The 16,798-nt window shown below is 34.9% G+C and overlaps 1 protein-coding gene across 7 annotated transcripts in view; it reads right to left on the bottom strand.

The window, feature by feature from the left end:
• The window catches only part of diaph2 (diaphanous-related formin 2), a 288,518-nt gene that overhangs the window by 207,890 nt on the left and 63,830 nt on the right, over positions 1-16,798 (bottom strand). For all 7 annotated transcript variants that reach the window (XM_046849151.1, XM_046849150.1, XM_046849156.1 and 4 more), the window contains 7 exons: positions 15,698-15,808; positions 14,857-14,969; positions 9,728-9,844; positions 7,174-7,292; positions 6,872-6,936; positions 6,021-6,125; positions 2,061-2,387 (listed from right to left, as the gene is read on the bottom strand). In XM_046849151.1, coding sequence (XP_046705107.1) covers positions 2,061-2,387; positions 6,021-6,125; positions 6,872-6,936; positions 7,174-7,292; positions 9,728-9,844; positions 14,857-14,969; positions 15,698-15,808 — 957 coding nt within the window. The remainder of the gene's footprint in view (positions 1-2,060; positions 2,388-6,020; positions 6,126-6,871; positions 6,937-7,173; positions 7,293-9,727; positions 9,845-14,856; positions 14,970-15,697; positions 15,809-16,798) is intronic.

Genomic DNA, 16,798 nt, shown 5'->3' with positions numbered 1-16,798 from the left:
TCATTCTTAGTCAGTACAGTGTTACACAATTTGGAATCACAATAGGCTGATTACCTTTTGGGATATGGCACATTTCCATATATACTCTATATTGCATTTTGTGCAGTTCTCAAACTTCCTGGAGCACTGTTTACATTTGCCAGTACTGTTTGTTTTTTTATAACATGACCAAAATAGTTTTCCTTAAGGAATTTGAAATTGTATATTTAAAAAAATAAAAAATAAAAAGATTATATTTCTTCATGTTTCTTTTCAAGGGGATGTCCTTTCTTCAAATATTATACATAGTTTTATACATAGTATTAAACAAAGTGGTCAAGTTTTATGGTTAAGACCCATGACACAACAAGTGTAGTAGAATCCATGTGCGGTTCAATGTAGAAAACAAACACGTAATCCAAGCATACATGGTCATGGTCACTAACATGAAAGTCTGGTACACAATAAGACAAGCAGCAAAGCGAACAATACAAAAATATGTCTATCAAAAAGAAGGGTTATAAATAGAAGCAAGGGTCAATACACAATAACATCACAAAAACATGGAACAGAAAGAATGGCGTACAAAAACACAATACTTCGCAAAAGCCTCAAAGCATTAGCATAGCATAAATAGGCTAACAACAGTAAGTGACCTCTTGACCCAGACGTGTTCAGAATTCGGTTGATGGCTCCTTCTGGTGGAACGGAGGGGTAACCGCAGTGGGAAATGTAACAGTAAAGGATTTCCCAATACTAAAATCCTAAACAGGTAATACTGAGTGATAGTTCATTGGCACACTAATTCACAGTACAGTCAACCACCGATGATTGCGGGTTCAGAAATTGCCGCTCGGAAAATTCACGGTTTCTCATTTGGAACCTAACAATCCGCAGAAGGACTGAATGTTCAGGAATGTTTTCACTAACAAATTTTACAAAAAATTGTATAACACTATTGTATTAAGGTGACATAATGTCTAGATGAATTCACTAACATAGGGGCTGCAGAGGGGCGTCTAAAATTCATGGATAACCACTGCAAGTTCCTGGGGACCACTGTATAGCAAAATGAAAAAAAAAAACACACATTCACAACTAGTATAAAGTGTACATGGGTAATTAAAAAGCGGAAGGATTGGTTTAAATGACACCTAACAAGGATTGATTGGATTGATTTAATTAAATTTTATACACTATGTGTAAAACATTCAGCAAGCAGCAAGACATGGAAACTTAAAAACAACAGTTTTGAAGCCCATAGTTCTTTAACCATTTGTTGCGGTTAGTCACTGTGCCTAAACTAAAAATACGGGAAGTACATACTGTAGAAACAGTCTATATAAAAGCGATTAAAGCTTGTTTTTTTTTACTGTTCACAATTTTCAGTACTTTCAGACAATAAAAGTAGTTTCTTTCAAATATTGATTATTAAATGTGGTTCTTTTAAGATAATTTTCTTCTGTTGAACAGAAATGTGGTATAAGAGGTGTTGAGTTTCAAGATATTGATTAAAATGTAGGTGTTTTTAGTGTACTTTTACCCCTACCTTTCAATCTCTCCCATTATCCCTGCAATGATCAGAGACCCCATATTTTTATACATTTAATGATATAAATTAGCCATGAAAGGCATTAACTGACATGGATTTAAAATCCAGTTCAAAAATGCAAGATATACTCCCATATGTCCAAAAAAGCATCTAACTGTAAAAACACACTTGAATCACAAACACAACATTAAACTACATAGGGGAGGTTTTTTCTAAACTTACTGCAAGGTAGTCAGATATGTTAATAACTCATAGTTCAGCATGTGTTTTAATGACTGGTTAAAACACATTTTGAAGAAAAAAAAAAAGGAGTTAATATTACATTAATAAAAAAAAGAGAGACCATGCATGATCTGATTTTCTCTTATCAAGCGCTGTTTATTTGTTTAATTATTATTATTATTTTACAGAAAAGTGAAGCTATCGTTCTTACCCTCTATTTATATAAATCAATTAAACCCATCTGCTGTTTGATAGTTTTAATTGTGATCATATTTATTTCTGTTAAAAACTGTGTGACCTTAATTACCTTGGACCAGTTGACCCTTTTCATCACTGTGTCAGGTTTATAGGTCTTCTTGGGCTGTAGGCCATAAGGGAGTTTTGGGACAACAGGTACAGGAGGTAGACCTGGGGCTCCAAAAATAGGTGGTGGAGGAGGTGCAGATGGCAGACCAAAGCCAGGTGGTGGTGGCGGTCCTGGTGGTGGAAGAGGTCCCATACCTGCTGGAAGAGGAGGAGGAGGAGGAGGTGGAGGTGGAAGGAGTGCTCCTGGAGGAGGAGGAGGAGGTGGGGGAGGAGGAGGTGATGGTGTCTGCAGACAAACAACACCTACTTGGAGGCCTCCAGCTGCACCCTGGATATGAAAAACAAAACAAAGTCACATAAGAATTTTCACTGCAAATGTTAAAATGTGGCAACCCATCCTTTTTCAATCCTATGGGGTCCATAGGTATGGATGGAACAATGAAATATGCATACTGTATTACATACATTATGTGGTAACAGTGCAGAGAACCCATGGTAAATGTCTTTTGGAATTAATACGTTTTAGATTAGATTAGTGAAAATTCCAGGTACCAATAGTAGGTTCTATATATTAATGATTTATGTTGTAATGACAATATCAAAAGCATACAAAAAAATCACAGTATTGGGGTTTGTGTTGTGACTTCCTGTGAATTTCATTATTCTATTTTGGAGAAGAGCTCACAAACTCTTATTATAAACGTATATATTTTGCCAGTTAGAAGCAATATGACAATGACTCACTACGTAGTCTCATGTGTATGTAATGTGAGTGGTAAAGAATTGGAAAAAACATTTAATGATATATGGATGATTCAATCCCAATGTGTCTACAAACAACCTCCTGTAACACTTTCTACAGACGGGCTGAATGAGTCTCATGCTTTTCTTCTCTATTTATACTAAATCTCTTAGCAAAGTCATATCCTCACATGGGTTTCCATACCATTGCTATGCAGATGACACCCAGCTAATTCTATCCTTTCCCCCTTCAGACTCTCTTGATTCTGCTCGAATCTCAGCTCATTTGTTAAGGCATCTCATCAGCTGAAGCTTAATTCCACCAAAACTATATTGCATTTCATCCCAGGTGATTCATTTACACATTTAAAGACATTGCAATCTCTATGATTTTGACTCAATGACAACTCTCTGATTTTACCATTGGTAACTGTATTGCTCCACACTCCTTCCCTTCCTCAACCACTGGTCCCACCATCTCTCAAGATGGTGCAAGGAAAACATGCTTCCTGACTCTTTTCTGTTGAGGTGGTGAAATGAATGTCCATTTAATGTTCGAATGGCTGAGTCACTAACAGTCTTCAAACTACATCTAAACATCTAAAGACCTACCTCTTCCAGAGGTTCTTAAATTAACACTTCTTATTTTAAAATGTTTTTAGCTTTTTTCTTCGTTTTAAACCAGGGTTGCACAAGCCAGTGCACTCTTGGTGCCGGTCCCAAACTCGGATAAATGGGGAGGGTTGTGTTAGGAAGGGCATCCAGCGTAAAAACATGTGCCAAATCGAACATGCGGATCACAAATACGGATGATCCGCTGTGGTGACCACTAATGGGAGAAGCCGAAAGAAAACGAGTGGTATGAACCATCTCCTAATGAACCAGAATAAAAAAAAAAAATACATATACATATATACATATATATATATATATATATATATATATATATATATATATATATATATATATATCTCGTTGGAGACTTCAAAAACTTTGTAGGTCGTTTGGATAAGGGCATCTGCCAAATGTCATAAATGGTTTATTGGAAAAGTATATTAAAAGAAATGACTTGTAAACCCCAAATTTCCTATTCAATTTGTGGCACTATGATGATGAATTCCTCATGTCAGATGCGTGATTATCCCCAATCAATTAACATTAATGTGAACTTTCCTTCACATAACACAATATACATGAGAAAAGTGACACGGTTCCCGATTGTTGGTTCCAATTTGCCATGAATCTGATAAACTGTGCACTACATGACATCATTGAAAATAAATGTGAATTTTGGGCTACAACACAATGTACAGTGAAACTGTAACAAAACTTTAACATGACAGACAAAATTATTTAAAAGTATTTAAGAGTTCAACTCTTGAAGTGCAACTTGTTACAATGCACAAAAATTAACAACTCTTTGTTTTGGGCAAAGTTCATACATGTAATTGTGACTTTGGATTCTGAGAAACAGTTATTGGAATTTAACTCCACCCCTGCGGATAACTCCTTTTAACTTTGATCCAAATCCATTTCACAAACCATAAGTTATGGTGATTTGTTAACACCAGTCATACAACAATTTGGATTGTTTAGCAAGTGAATTATTTGATTGGCTTATGGATAGCCATGCACTACACCAAATTATAGCTCAATAGGGCTTAAAGTTAAAATAAAAAGTTATTATGTTTATGACCTTGACCCAAACTCAGAATTGCTGCCCTTTATACACACTTCAGGTTTCATGTAAATTCTGCAAGCAGCATTTTCTGGTGTCATGCACAAAGCCTCTGTGAACTGCACATTTACCGATGCAGTACAATTTTACCTAGACAATACAGGAAAATAGCGTCATAACTCTATGCAAATGAATTAAGAAATGATTCTGGACAATGGAGGAGTTATTTGATGATAAAAGGTGTAGATCAAAAAAATGGGCAATATACCTCAGTTTGGACACAGCTGGCCATAATTGTTCTTCCAAATAAGTACAAATTTGTGCAAAAATTGGGTCAAAATGTTACATGCTCCCTATACTGTTTAAGCATATAATAATAATAATAATAATAATAATAATAATAATAATAAAAATACAGACATAAGTGGCAATTAGTGAGGTCCAGGCACTTCTTTAAAAGAACACAAAGTATCCTGGTATGATGAAAGTGTACAGGAGCAAAGCATGGAATAAAGCAAGCAAAGGTGGTAGAGAAACAATTGGGTAAAGTGACTATACTACACATCTAGACCAAATGAAGCGCAGTGGACAGAATGGCCATTAATTAATACTATACCAAAAGAAACACAAGAAAAATAGCCTATTCAAGTTGTGGTCCAGCTAATGTGCCAACTTTGTAAATTAATAAAAATATAAGGTGGGGATGGCATGGTGCTTAATGTTGCATACCCATTTTAGAAAGAATGATAAAACAAAAGTCAGGATGACCAATCAAGGGCATTTCACACAAAACTAGATTCTATGTCTGGGAAACAGCTTATTTTGCAAATGCAATGACATCTTTTTTTATTATTTAATTCTGCAAGCAGGCAAACTACTCACTTTTTGGTTGATAGCAGCCCTAAAGCATTTGAAATTAGGTTAAGTAGGAAACAAAACACATTTTCAGCAAGAAGCCTTGTGCCTGTTAGTCTGTAAAGAAATGAGGTGTGATTTAGAGAGGAAATTCAGTCTCCCATTCTGATGATGGAAAAGAACATAATAGCACAACAAAGCAATTCAGTTGGATCAAATCCCACATTTGAAAGAGAAGATTGGAAGTTGATTAAATCAGCCAGTTTCATATATCTGATAATAAGTTTTCAATTTTACAGATTTACTCAATATCCCTGAGCAAGTACATTAGCAGTTACTTTTCCAGAAAAAAATTGCCTAATGTGAACGCTCAACAAAGAAATGTCTATTCATAGACTTAAAGTACTCTAACCTCTTTCAAGGTATTTTAATACACCAGCAGAACTGAGTAAACCAGTAAAATATATAAATTAATTAATTAACTAATAATAATATTTGGTCACTGACCGTGTTATGATAATTATGGCGTTTTAATGCATGTATCTCAGAACTATTGAATGCTATACTGTAATGTGATTTTAAATAATGATAAAGACAACACTGTGTGTGTGTGTGTGTGTGGTGTGTGTGTGTGTGTGTGTGTGTGTGTGTCTGAGAGAGTGAGAGAGAGGTGAGGTGCAATTTTACCTGATTCTGTAAAGAAATTATCTTCCCCTCCAACTCTTTGATTTTCTCCTCTTGTTTCTGCAGCTCAGCTTGAGCCTCCTGTCGTGCACTGAACTCTTCGTCAAACTAAAAAAACACAAACACACACACACACACACACACACACACACACACACACACACACACACACACATACACACTCATTTTCTAAAACATACCCCTATCTTTCATCAATTACTCCTCAATGGGCAAATCTCAAACAATTATGAAGTTGACCATGTACAGATAGGTGACAAGGAAAAAACAACAAATTACATACACAACAGCACTAGTCTACAAAATTACATTGCCCTAATTGGTGGTGAAGATTATGGTGGTGAAAAGTGGTGAAGATTATGGTGGTGGAGAGTGCCATACAACACAGTTTTCAAAAAAATGCACTAGCTGATCTTCTGGTTTATTAATGTCAGTGTGCTGCTGGCTTAATGCAGTTATTGAAAACAAATTATATGCAACCAAATATGCTGTATTTAAAGAAGTAAATAAATAAGTGTTATTTACTTTAAGACTTTAAATACTTCAAATACATGTGGGAATTAAAGGGTTTGTCACAAAAAAGTATATATACAACATCTTTGAATAAGTCTCTGTTTGGGTATTAAATGTAACTAATTTTCATGCATTCCCAGAATAACACAAACAAGCATACAGAATGGATCAACAATATTAAACCTGCAGATCGTCAAAAATATAATTTAGCTGCGCTGACAGCTATTGATTAGCTGCTAATCAGGCCAAAGCTGTTTTCCTGTTGGTGTTAAGAGTACAGCAGCATAACAATGACCCGAGCTCACAGTAATGATCAGCTTTACCTTTTTAGAAAATTCAATCGCTTTCTGTTCACTTTCCTCCAATTTGGCCTTATCTACACACTGATCTAAAAGTCACAGAAAAACACACGTATATCATTATTATTATTATTATTATTATTATTATTATTATTACATGGCTATTAGGCTGTGGATTAACATGACATATATTATTATAATTATAATAATATAATGTATTATTAATATTATAATTATTACATATTATGACATTTTATATTATGTCACCACATATTCACATCCATTGTATATAAGGAGAGAAGCAGCATAACACACTTGCAACTTACCAATGAGTTGAGTGAAGTCTATGTCTAGTCTCTCTCTGTAACCAAAGTCAGGGTCCATTCCACTTCGGTGAAGTACAATCTGAGCAACACATTCTTCAATTACCTTGTAGTATTGAGGTCTAAGTGAGATACAAATGTACACATTTATTAAACTTTTAAACATTTTGTAAAGCATTTTAATAATGTCAACATTTTATACATTCAAACAATTTTATAGATCCAAACATTTTAATAGTATCCCATATGTCTAAAACAATTCAGTGTGTAGTTAAATCTGTAAAAAGAGCTCATGAACATACAGAAGGATTGACTATGGGATATGACAAATATAAGCCTGCGTGTCTGAGAGTGAATAGGCTTGGGATTATCAGCTGCCACAGAACATACTGTGTGACCTTTTCTGAGTCACAGTGTATAGCAATTTTAATTTAAACTGACATTTAGCAGATACAATGTTATCTTAATCTAATGTACAAATGGCGAATAATTAGAGTCCTGACTATAAGTATTTGGACAGTGGCTGTGTGTGTGTGTGTGTGTGTGTGTGTGTGTGTGTGTGTGTGTATAGGGATTTTGTCACAGGTTCAAAGAAATTGGACAATTGACTGATAAGCATTTTCATTGTCAGGGGTGACCTTATTTCAGATCAGCCAGACAAATAAAATTTGCTTTCCATTTATTACAAGAAAAGTTACAGCAAAGAAATGCAATTTGCAATTTGAATGAGGCAAAAGGCTTATCAAATTCTTCTGCTCCTTCGCTAGTCATTGTTAACTGATTAACATCGCTCATTAAAAAATGAAGATTAATCCACAAGTTACAAAAATTATCAATTCATCTGCGATCATCATGAATCAACTACAATCCATTGGCCCCTACTTCAAACTCACCCTGACCGAACAAAAAGTATATTTTTTTATATTTATGTTCTATTAAATTAAACAAGCACAAAAGTATTATGCTGACAGATTAAGATATATCACATACTTACATTTGGCCGATCAGTGGCCAGAACATACAATCTTAAAAACTTTAGAGATACATTTTTTAGATATATTTATGTTCTTGCTATAATGCTGGACAAGCCTATCTTTGTTCAATTATGTATAATGCTATCTACAAATTGTCTCCAGACATTTTTCATCGAGCTAAAGACTGTGAGGGAGATTGAGACAGACGGGAGGTGTTCTGACACAGGATTGATTTACTTGAACAAACTGAATTTTCTCAGTGGTAAACTAGTGATTCTTGGTGACATTAGATTAAAACTTGGCTATCGCACCGATCCGCCAAAAAGGCTCCACAAATTTTTCCTGTTATCATACAGGAGCAAAAATAGAATCGCAGTGTTTGTTTCGAAAAAAGTCAAATATCACTTACTCTGCACTGCAAATGGTATATGGCAGTGACATTAAGATTTTTACAAGAGAAATCTGAGAATGTGTGTTTTTATTTAAGGTACTTAAATAAAATATTTTCTACTTAAATTTTTTAAGTAGAAAAAGTCAAGAAAAAATGTGACTTTATCTCAACCTAATTTTTTTAATGTTCAAGAAAGGTAGGCTAATTTATAATCAGTGCTGTTTCTCTGTGTGATTACAGTAGCTGACATCGCTCTACTTTGTCTATGTTTCCAGCAGTTAAACAAGTTATTATCAGTGCTTTTGTAATTATGTTTTTTTCTTTTTTACATCAGTGACTTAAGCATAAATTTATGATGCATTAAACAAAGTAAATTATGTACATAAAGCATGTTGCAGGGTATATAGATAAGTATATCCCTAAATGAGTGATTTTAACCCTATTATTATAGTGAAATGTATAATACACCCAGTATACTTCAGAACTGCATTAAATATCTGTCACTCACTGGGAAAGATTTTTGCAAAAAATATGACATTTACTGGATCTGTATGTACTTTGTCCTGTTTTAGGCCTAGGAGTTATGTATAATAAGAATTAAAAGTATAAAAAGAATACTGAAAACCTAGGTCTAAGAAGGTCTAAGAACCCACCAAGCTTTTGTGGCACTTCCTGCTAATACACTCGTGGCTAATATACATATTATTACTTTTATACTCATAATAAGGTATCCTACATTTAATAGCTACCATCTATCTAGCATGGACCAGATAACAATGAAAAGTAAAAGGCTGACCTAGAACTGTCAAACGCTACCCATGTAGACAGCATATGCCACCCTCACTACAGCATCACACTCACTTCTTAGCTTTCTTTCCCCCTTCTCTCTGTCTGGCACCTTCAGTCCTGTCTCTTATCCAACTACACTTCAACCGTGTAATCCTCACACAGACACAGCCAAATCTTAGTGCTTCATATTTCTCACTCTCATCCACCTCATTTTTATCATGTCCTTCAAGACAGGCTAAAAATGAGGAAAAGGCAAAATAAAATCTAAAAAATGTTTTATTCGTATTTACATTTGAAACTCTTTTAAAGATTAAAGATACATTTAATAACCACAAGAACATGTTCTTGCAAGTTGATCGGCACACATTTAAAAAACAGCATTCTTTTGGAAAAAAATGCTCACCTGATATAGTAGTCATTTCTTATGAGCAGCAAGTGCTGAAGAATAGATAGTAAATATGACTCAGAGCCTGTATCTTTTACCATATTAGACAGAATGTGGTAAACCTCATCCATATCAGTGCACAGAGTCAAGGAAGTGTCTGTTTGGGGTGCATCAATCACACAGCATAAGAAAAAATAAAAAATTATAGCTGTTAATGTGCAGTGAATAACCTAAGATAGAACAGTAAAAAAGTAAAAGATTTATGCTATTACTAGACCCTCTTAAGCAAAAGTTGGACAGTAGAAAACTAAAGTCAATTAAAAAAAGAAAGAAAGACAGACCATTATCATTTTAAAAGCAAGTGTAAGATGAAGTGTAGTGAGCAGTTTTCTACATATTTGAATAGCATTTAGCAAGAGCCAAATAGCTGAAAGGATGGTTACCATTTTTTAAAGTAATTTTAAATAGATCTTTATATGTTTATTTATATATAGTGCATTCAAAACGTCCCTCCGCACTGGTGGTGTAGAGTTGGTAGTGGAATTTGTTTGTAGTGAAAGCTGCTGATAAATACACGGATTTAGTTCGTGGAAAATTTCAAGCAGCTTTTCCAAAGACAAGAATGCCACATTGTGATACTGTGCAAGATTTAATATATAAATACATCTTTCAGCTTCTCCCATTAGGGGTCGCCACAGCGGATTATCCGTATTTATGATCCGCATGTTTGATTTGGCACTTGTTTTTACGCTGGATGCCCTTTCTAACGCAACCCTCCCCATTTATCCGGGCTTGGGACCAGCACTAAGAGTGCACTGGCTTGTGCAACCCTAATGGCTGGGGTTGGTTCCCTGACAATACATGATTGAGAATAATTAGGAGTTCAATTAAAGGATATTTTCTCATAACTTACTCTACGCGGCCACTGCAGAGAGACTTTTGAATGCACTATATTTGTATTTTGATGTAATATGGCAATTAAATGCACTAACGACACAACGATATTCTTATATTCAAGTTCAACAAAAATATTTAAATATCTCTAAGAAGAAAAATAAATTAATTGTTAATTTTAAGACACCCATCTTATTTTCTCTCATTTAGTGTTGCTCTTTAATAAAGGCAAAAGTACTTCTTATCTAATTACTCGAATAATTGATGGAACAATCATTAGAATACTCAATTACTACAATAATCGATAGCAGCAGCCCTGGTTGGGAAGAACCTTCCAAACAATATCTGATTTCCATTGTAAAAGTTTTTTCTATGCTTTAATTTCAGAGAACACTAACACATTAAAACTGTAATTTTCAATAAAAACTGGAAAAATTGAGCTGTTCTGAAACTATTAATTAGTAGTGTAATTAGCTAATAAAGTAGGGGTGGTACCTAAAATATACAAGTAGGTTACAAAGGATCTTCTAGAAATGAAAAATTAAGATACAGAAAATACAGAACAGAGATTTCTTAATATGAAAAAACAAAAAGAGGTCTTTTTTAATAAAAGACCATTAAAAATACAAAGCAGTATCAAAGACATTTCTTCAGTGGTTTTGGATACCCAGAGATATCGGACTGATCAGACCTGTACCATGTATTTGTCCACTAAAGTGTATTTTTTTAATAAAACTAAAGCTAAGATTGAAAACAAATCTAAGATTAAATCGTTCTCACTGCCTTCCTATAAGCTTTTGCCAATTGTATAGGCTTATATGAAATTAGCAAAAACAATATAATGAACCAAAATCCCCAAGTACCCAAAATATATGATTTAAAGCTCAAATAAAATAATTAATCCAATGAATATTTTTGATGATACCTGATATTTTAGATTAACTCCTAAACAGCATGAACTATCCCTTTCTCTAACCATTAACAAAAATGGATAGGTGTTTTATTTTGTTGAAAAATGTTGTGGTTTTAGACAGTTTATTATTGTGATGTCACTTTAGGTATGTGACTTGCACTGGTAAGTACAGTTTTCCCTCATATTTTTTATTTACAAATTCCCATACTTTTCCAGATTCAAATATGCAGACATCACTAAATATTTTTAAGACCATATTTAACAGATGAAACTTTTTAAATTTCCACTATAATATGTGTTACGTAACAAATACAGTGAGGAAAATAAGTATTTGAACACCCTGCTATTTTGCAAGTTCTCCCACTTAGAAATCATGGAGGGGTCTGAAATTGTCATCGTAGGTGCATGTCCACTGTGAGAGACATAATCTAAAAAAAAAAAAATCCAGAAATCACAATATATGATTTTTAAACTATTTATTTGTATGATACACCTGCAAATAAGTATTTGAACACCTGTCTATCAGCTAAAATTCTGACCCTCAAAGACCTGTTAGTCTGCCTTTAAAATGTCCACCTCCACTACATTTATTATCCTAAATTAGATGCACCTGTTTGAGGTCGTTAGCTGCATAAAGACACCTGTCCACCCCATACAATCAGTAGGAATCCAACTACTAACATGGCCAAGACCAAAGAGCTGTCCAAAGACACTAGAGACAAAATTGTACACCTCCACAAGGCTGAAAAGGGCTACGGGGAAATTGCCAAGCAGCTTGGTGAAAAAAGTTCCACTGTTGGAGCAATCATTAGAAAATGGAAGAAGCTAAACATGACTGTCAATCTCCCTCGGACTGGGGCTCCATGCAAGATCTCACCTCGTGGGGTCTCAATGATCCTAAGGAAGGTGAGAAATCAGGCCAGAACTACACGGGAGGAGCTGGTCAATGACCTGAAAAGAGCTGAGACCACCGTTTCCAAGGTTACTGTTGGTAATACACTAAGACGACATGGTTTGAAATCATGCATGGCACGGAAGGTTCCCCTGCTTAAACCAGCACATGTCCAGGCACGTCTTAGGTTTGCCAATGACCATTTGGAAGATCCAGAGGAGTCATGGGAGAAAGTCATGTGGTCAGATGAGACCAAAATAGAACTTTTGGGTCATAATTCCACTAAACGTGTTTGGAGGAAGAAGAGCGATGAGTACCATCCCAAGAACACCATCCCTACTGTGAAGCATGGGGTGGTAGCATCATGCTTTGGGGTGTTTTTCTGCACATGGGACAGGCGACTGCACTGTATTAAGGAGAGGATGACCGGGGCCATTTATTGTGAGATTTTGGGGAACAACCTCCTTCCCTCAGTTAGAGCATTGAAGATGGGTCGAGGCTGGGTCTTCCAACATGACAATGACCCGAAGCACACAGCCAGGATAACCAAGGAGTGGCTCTGTAAGAAGCATATCAAGGTTCTGGCATGGCCTAGCCAGTCTCAGACCTAAACCCAATAGAGAATCTTTGGGAGAGCTCAAACTCCGTGTTTCTCAGCGACAGGCCAGAAACCTGACTGATCTAGAGAAGATCTGTGTGGAAGAGTGGGCCAAAATCCCTCCTGCAGTGTGTGCAAACCTGGTGAAAAACTACAGGAAACGTTTGACCTCTGTAATTGCAAACAAAGGCTACTGTACCAAATATTAACATTGACTTTCTCAGGTGTTCAAATACTTATTTGCAGCTGTATCATACAAATAAATAGTTAAAAATCATACATTGTGATTTCTGGATTTTTTTTTTTAGATTATGTCTCTCACAGTGGACATGCACATACGATGACAATTTCAGACCCCTCCATGATTTCTAATTGGGAGAACTTGCAAAATAGCAGGGTGTTCAAATACTTATTTTCCTCACTCTATCTCATGAATGTCAGAGATAGAATATCTGATTTTTTCCTGGCGTTTAGTCACACGGTCAGGGGCACTGTACTCTCATGGCAACTGCTGCATTACAACATATTGTAACAACCAATCACAGCTGTGCAGATGCAGTCTAGCACCAATCTTTTGGCAGTGCTGAGTGTCTGCTTATAACTCCACAAAAAAAACACCTTTTGGGCACGTCGAAACTAATACATTTTCATTTAAAAAAATGCATGTTTTTCTCTCCGTTTTGGCCTTCCATCCACACTGAGACAGCATTTTCAGTGAATAAAAACCATAGCTTTTTGAAAATGCCATTTTCACATCGCATTGTGGACTGTGAAAAGAGCCAAAAAGTAAATAAACACCAGGCAGAAATGAAGTAGGTTGAGGCATCTTACGTTTGGCTAATGTCCAGAACAGGGACACAAGCGTTTTTAGATGTATCAGTGTGGATAAGCAAGTTCTTGGAAAAGATTGGAAACGAAAGTGTGGACGTGGAGCGATTTTAGACTAAAAAGGCCATTTTCAAATTTATCCGAATTAGTGTAGACATCACCTTAGTTTTATTTTTTTTTTATTCTAAATTCTTCATTTTATATAAAAAAAAATCAATAAATAAATAATAAATAAATACAATATGTTGGACGTGCTAGCATAACTCTCACCCCACTGTGAGATGACCCACTCTCGCTAGTGGTCAACGGAGTAAAGTTGTCTCAATGTGTATTTTTTCAGTTTCAAACAGCAATTTTAGTGATAAAAGCATGTCTTCCAAGCACCCGAATTTGTCTCCTGTTTGTAGTGAAAATGAAGAGGAAAGCTATCAGTTTAGAGCAGAAAATAAAAATTATGAATTAGCATGAAGCAGGAAAGACTGTCACAGTCATAGTAGCATCTTCAACTTATGATATATTTTACTTATGATGGAGTAGTCCCAATGTATCTTCATCGTAAGTAGAGGACTACCTGTATAAGCAAATGGTAATAGACTAATTTATTTCTAAATGAATGACCATCTCACTGGTGTGGTCCCTCAGTGATAAGCAATGTTCTCTCAGCCACTAATTAAAATTCAGCAGCTGCCTAGAGTTGACATTCTTGAGAAAAGCACCAAATGAAGCAGAATAGTAAAAAGGTGAAAAGGCTGTTGGGCTGAACAAAACAAAAGTATTTTTTTGCTAATGTGTAATTATTTGGGAAAATTCCCATCTATAGAGAAAAAAATGTAAATATACATAACCACATGGGAAGTTATCAGAAGCTGTGAAATACTAAAATGTCAATCTTTTCCTGGAGTCTGCACAGGCTCCAATTGAAAAGGAGGCACTGGATTTAAGAATTAAGCACCTGAAAGAGACCAGCACATCTCACTCACTAGCTGCTGTTCACGGAAAAGAAATTGCTGTGAAAAGGATATTCCATTTCTATGCGGATGTCATCTAGCCGGTGAGACAGCTCAATAGAATCCTCCTCCTTATTCTCATTGAACACCTTCAGCTGAATGTCCAATTCTTCTGTCTCTTTCAGCTCCTGTCATTACAGAAGAGGTGAAAATGAGTATGTAAAATCATAAAAAAAAAACAGCAGGGATGTACACATAGAGGTTACCTATATCTCCATCCAAATTGTTGTCACTTGAATCTAAATGATGTATTATTTAAATATACCACAATTACAGTAAATTAAAGTTTCTGATTTTACAAGTGCATTTGACTGCTCATAGCTATGGTGCCCTAGTCCTATTCTATATTTCTGGATTCCATGGTGGGGATGGAACACCTACACCTGCAATATAAATCACTGCAAAGTGAAGTATGTATATATATGCAGTAATATGTAACTTGAAATTCTGCGGCTTTCAATGACACAAATGGCTTTTAGGAAATGTATCTTATAAAAACATAGAATTGAAGGAAAATTCACAAAAGGGAACAGCACACACACATACAGACACGCTACCACTTAATATTAAATAAATATAAACATACTAAGATTTATTTCGATTGCAATTTAAAGAACAATAGAACAAATGTCGGAAACCCATAATGACTATGATACATATGATACAATATAAATGGAAGCATAGAAGAAACAAGCATAAACACAGCTCTGATGATGTATAAATTTATGAGTGTCAAGTGTTTAAAAAGACCCAGAAAGTGTAAAACAAATGGTATAATCTTTTGTCAAATTTTTATCAAATACTAAAATAGTATAAAAGGGAATTCTACTTTAAAAAATGACATAAAAAAACTCACTGGCAGGATCTTTTTCAGTCCACAGCGGAGAAACTCATTCCGTAAATGGATTCTGAAGTCCAGATCATCCGGAGAAGTTACCAGGGCATTGATTAGCTGCATACAGGCTGTCTGTGTTTGTAAGACACACACATACCCAATACACACATACACAAACAAAATTTTAATACAGACACAGTCTTATCCGATTACTCGAATAATTGATGGAATAATCGTTATAATACTCAATTACTATAATAATCGATAGCAGCAGCCCTGGTTGGGAAGAACCTTTCAAACAATATCTAATTTCCATTGTAGAAGTTTTTTCTATGCTTTAATTTCAGAGAACACTAAGACATTAAACTGGAAAAATTTAGCTGTTCTGAAACTTTTAATTATTAATGTAATTAGCTAATAAAGTAGAGGTGGTACCTAAAATATACAAGTAGGTTACAAAAGATATCCTAGAAATAAAATAATGAAGATAACAACCTCATAAAGTAGATGCTAATTATTAACAACATGTTTATATAATTATATTTGTGTGGTAAGTAAAAAGTAAAAAAAATTCTATGTAAAACAATGACATGATATACTGTATGTACTGTATAAGACAGGATGAAGGAGAAGGTCTCAACAACAAACAGCTAATAGCATGCACATCTATTTAGTACATTTATAAACCACTCATAGTGAAGATGTAGAAGGCTGTAAAGTGACTCCTAGATGAAGCAACATAAGGGAATAATGTATAAAGAATAACTGTCATATGGAATCCTCAGAAACACTTTCAAAGAAAAAAGAGAGTAAAAATAAAGGGGGGGAAAATCCCTTTGTATTGGAACTCTTTCTTCATGCTCACTGTCAAGTCTTCCATTATTTCATTTAAAGAATTCAAGGGCCTAACGTGAATAATCTAAGGTCAAACATTTCCTGCAAGTAGTTGTGAATATAGTAAGCAGCTCACAGATAGAATTCTGGTTCATAAATATTATTTTTTTATTTTATGGTAAAATATTTATAAAGTGGAAGTTAACAGTGTTGCTGGTACAGAACAACATTTTTTTTGTCCTTTAAAAAAGTTGCTTGCAAAAACAAACTAAAAAACTTTTCAACACT

This window comes from Silurus meridionalis, chromosome 5 (genome assembly GCF_014805685.1).
Source record: "Silurus meridionalis isolate SWU-2019-XX chromosome 5, ASM1480568v1, whole genome shotgun sequence".
NCBI classification, from domain to species: Eukaryota; Metazoa; Chordata; class Actinopteri; order Siluriformes; family Siluridae; genus Silurus; species Silurus meridionalis.
Note: the sequence above shows the minus strand (reverse complement) of the source record. Positions and strands in the feature narration are given on the sequence as shown.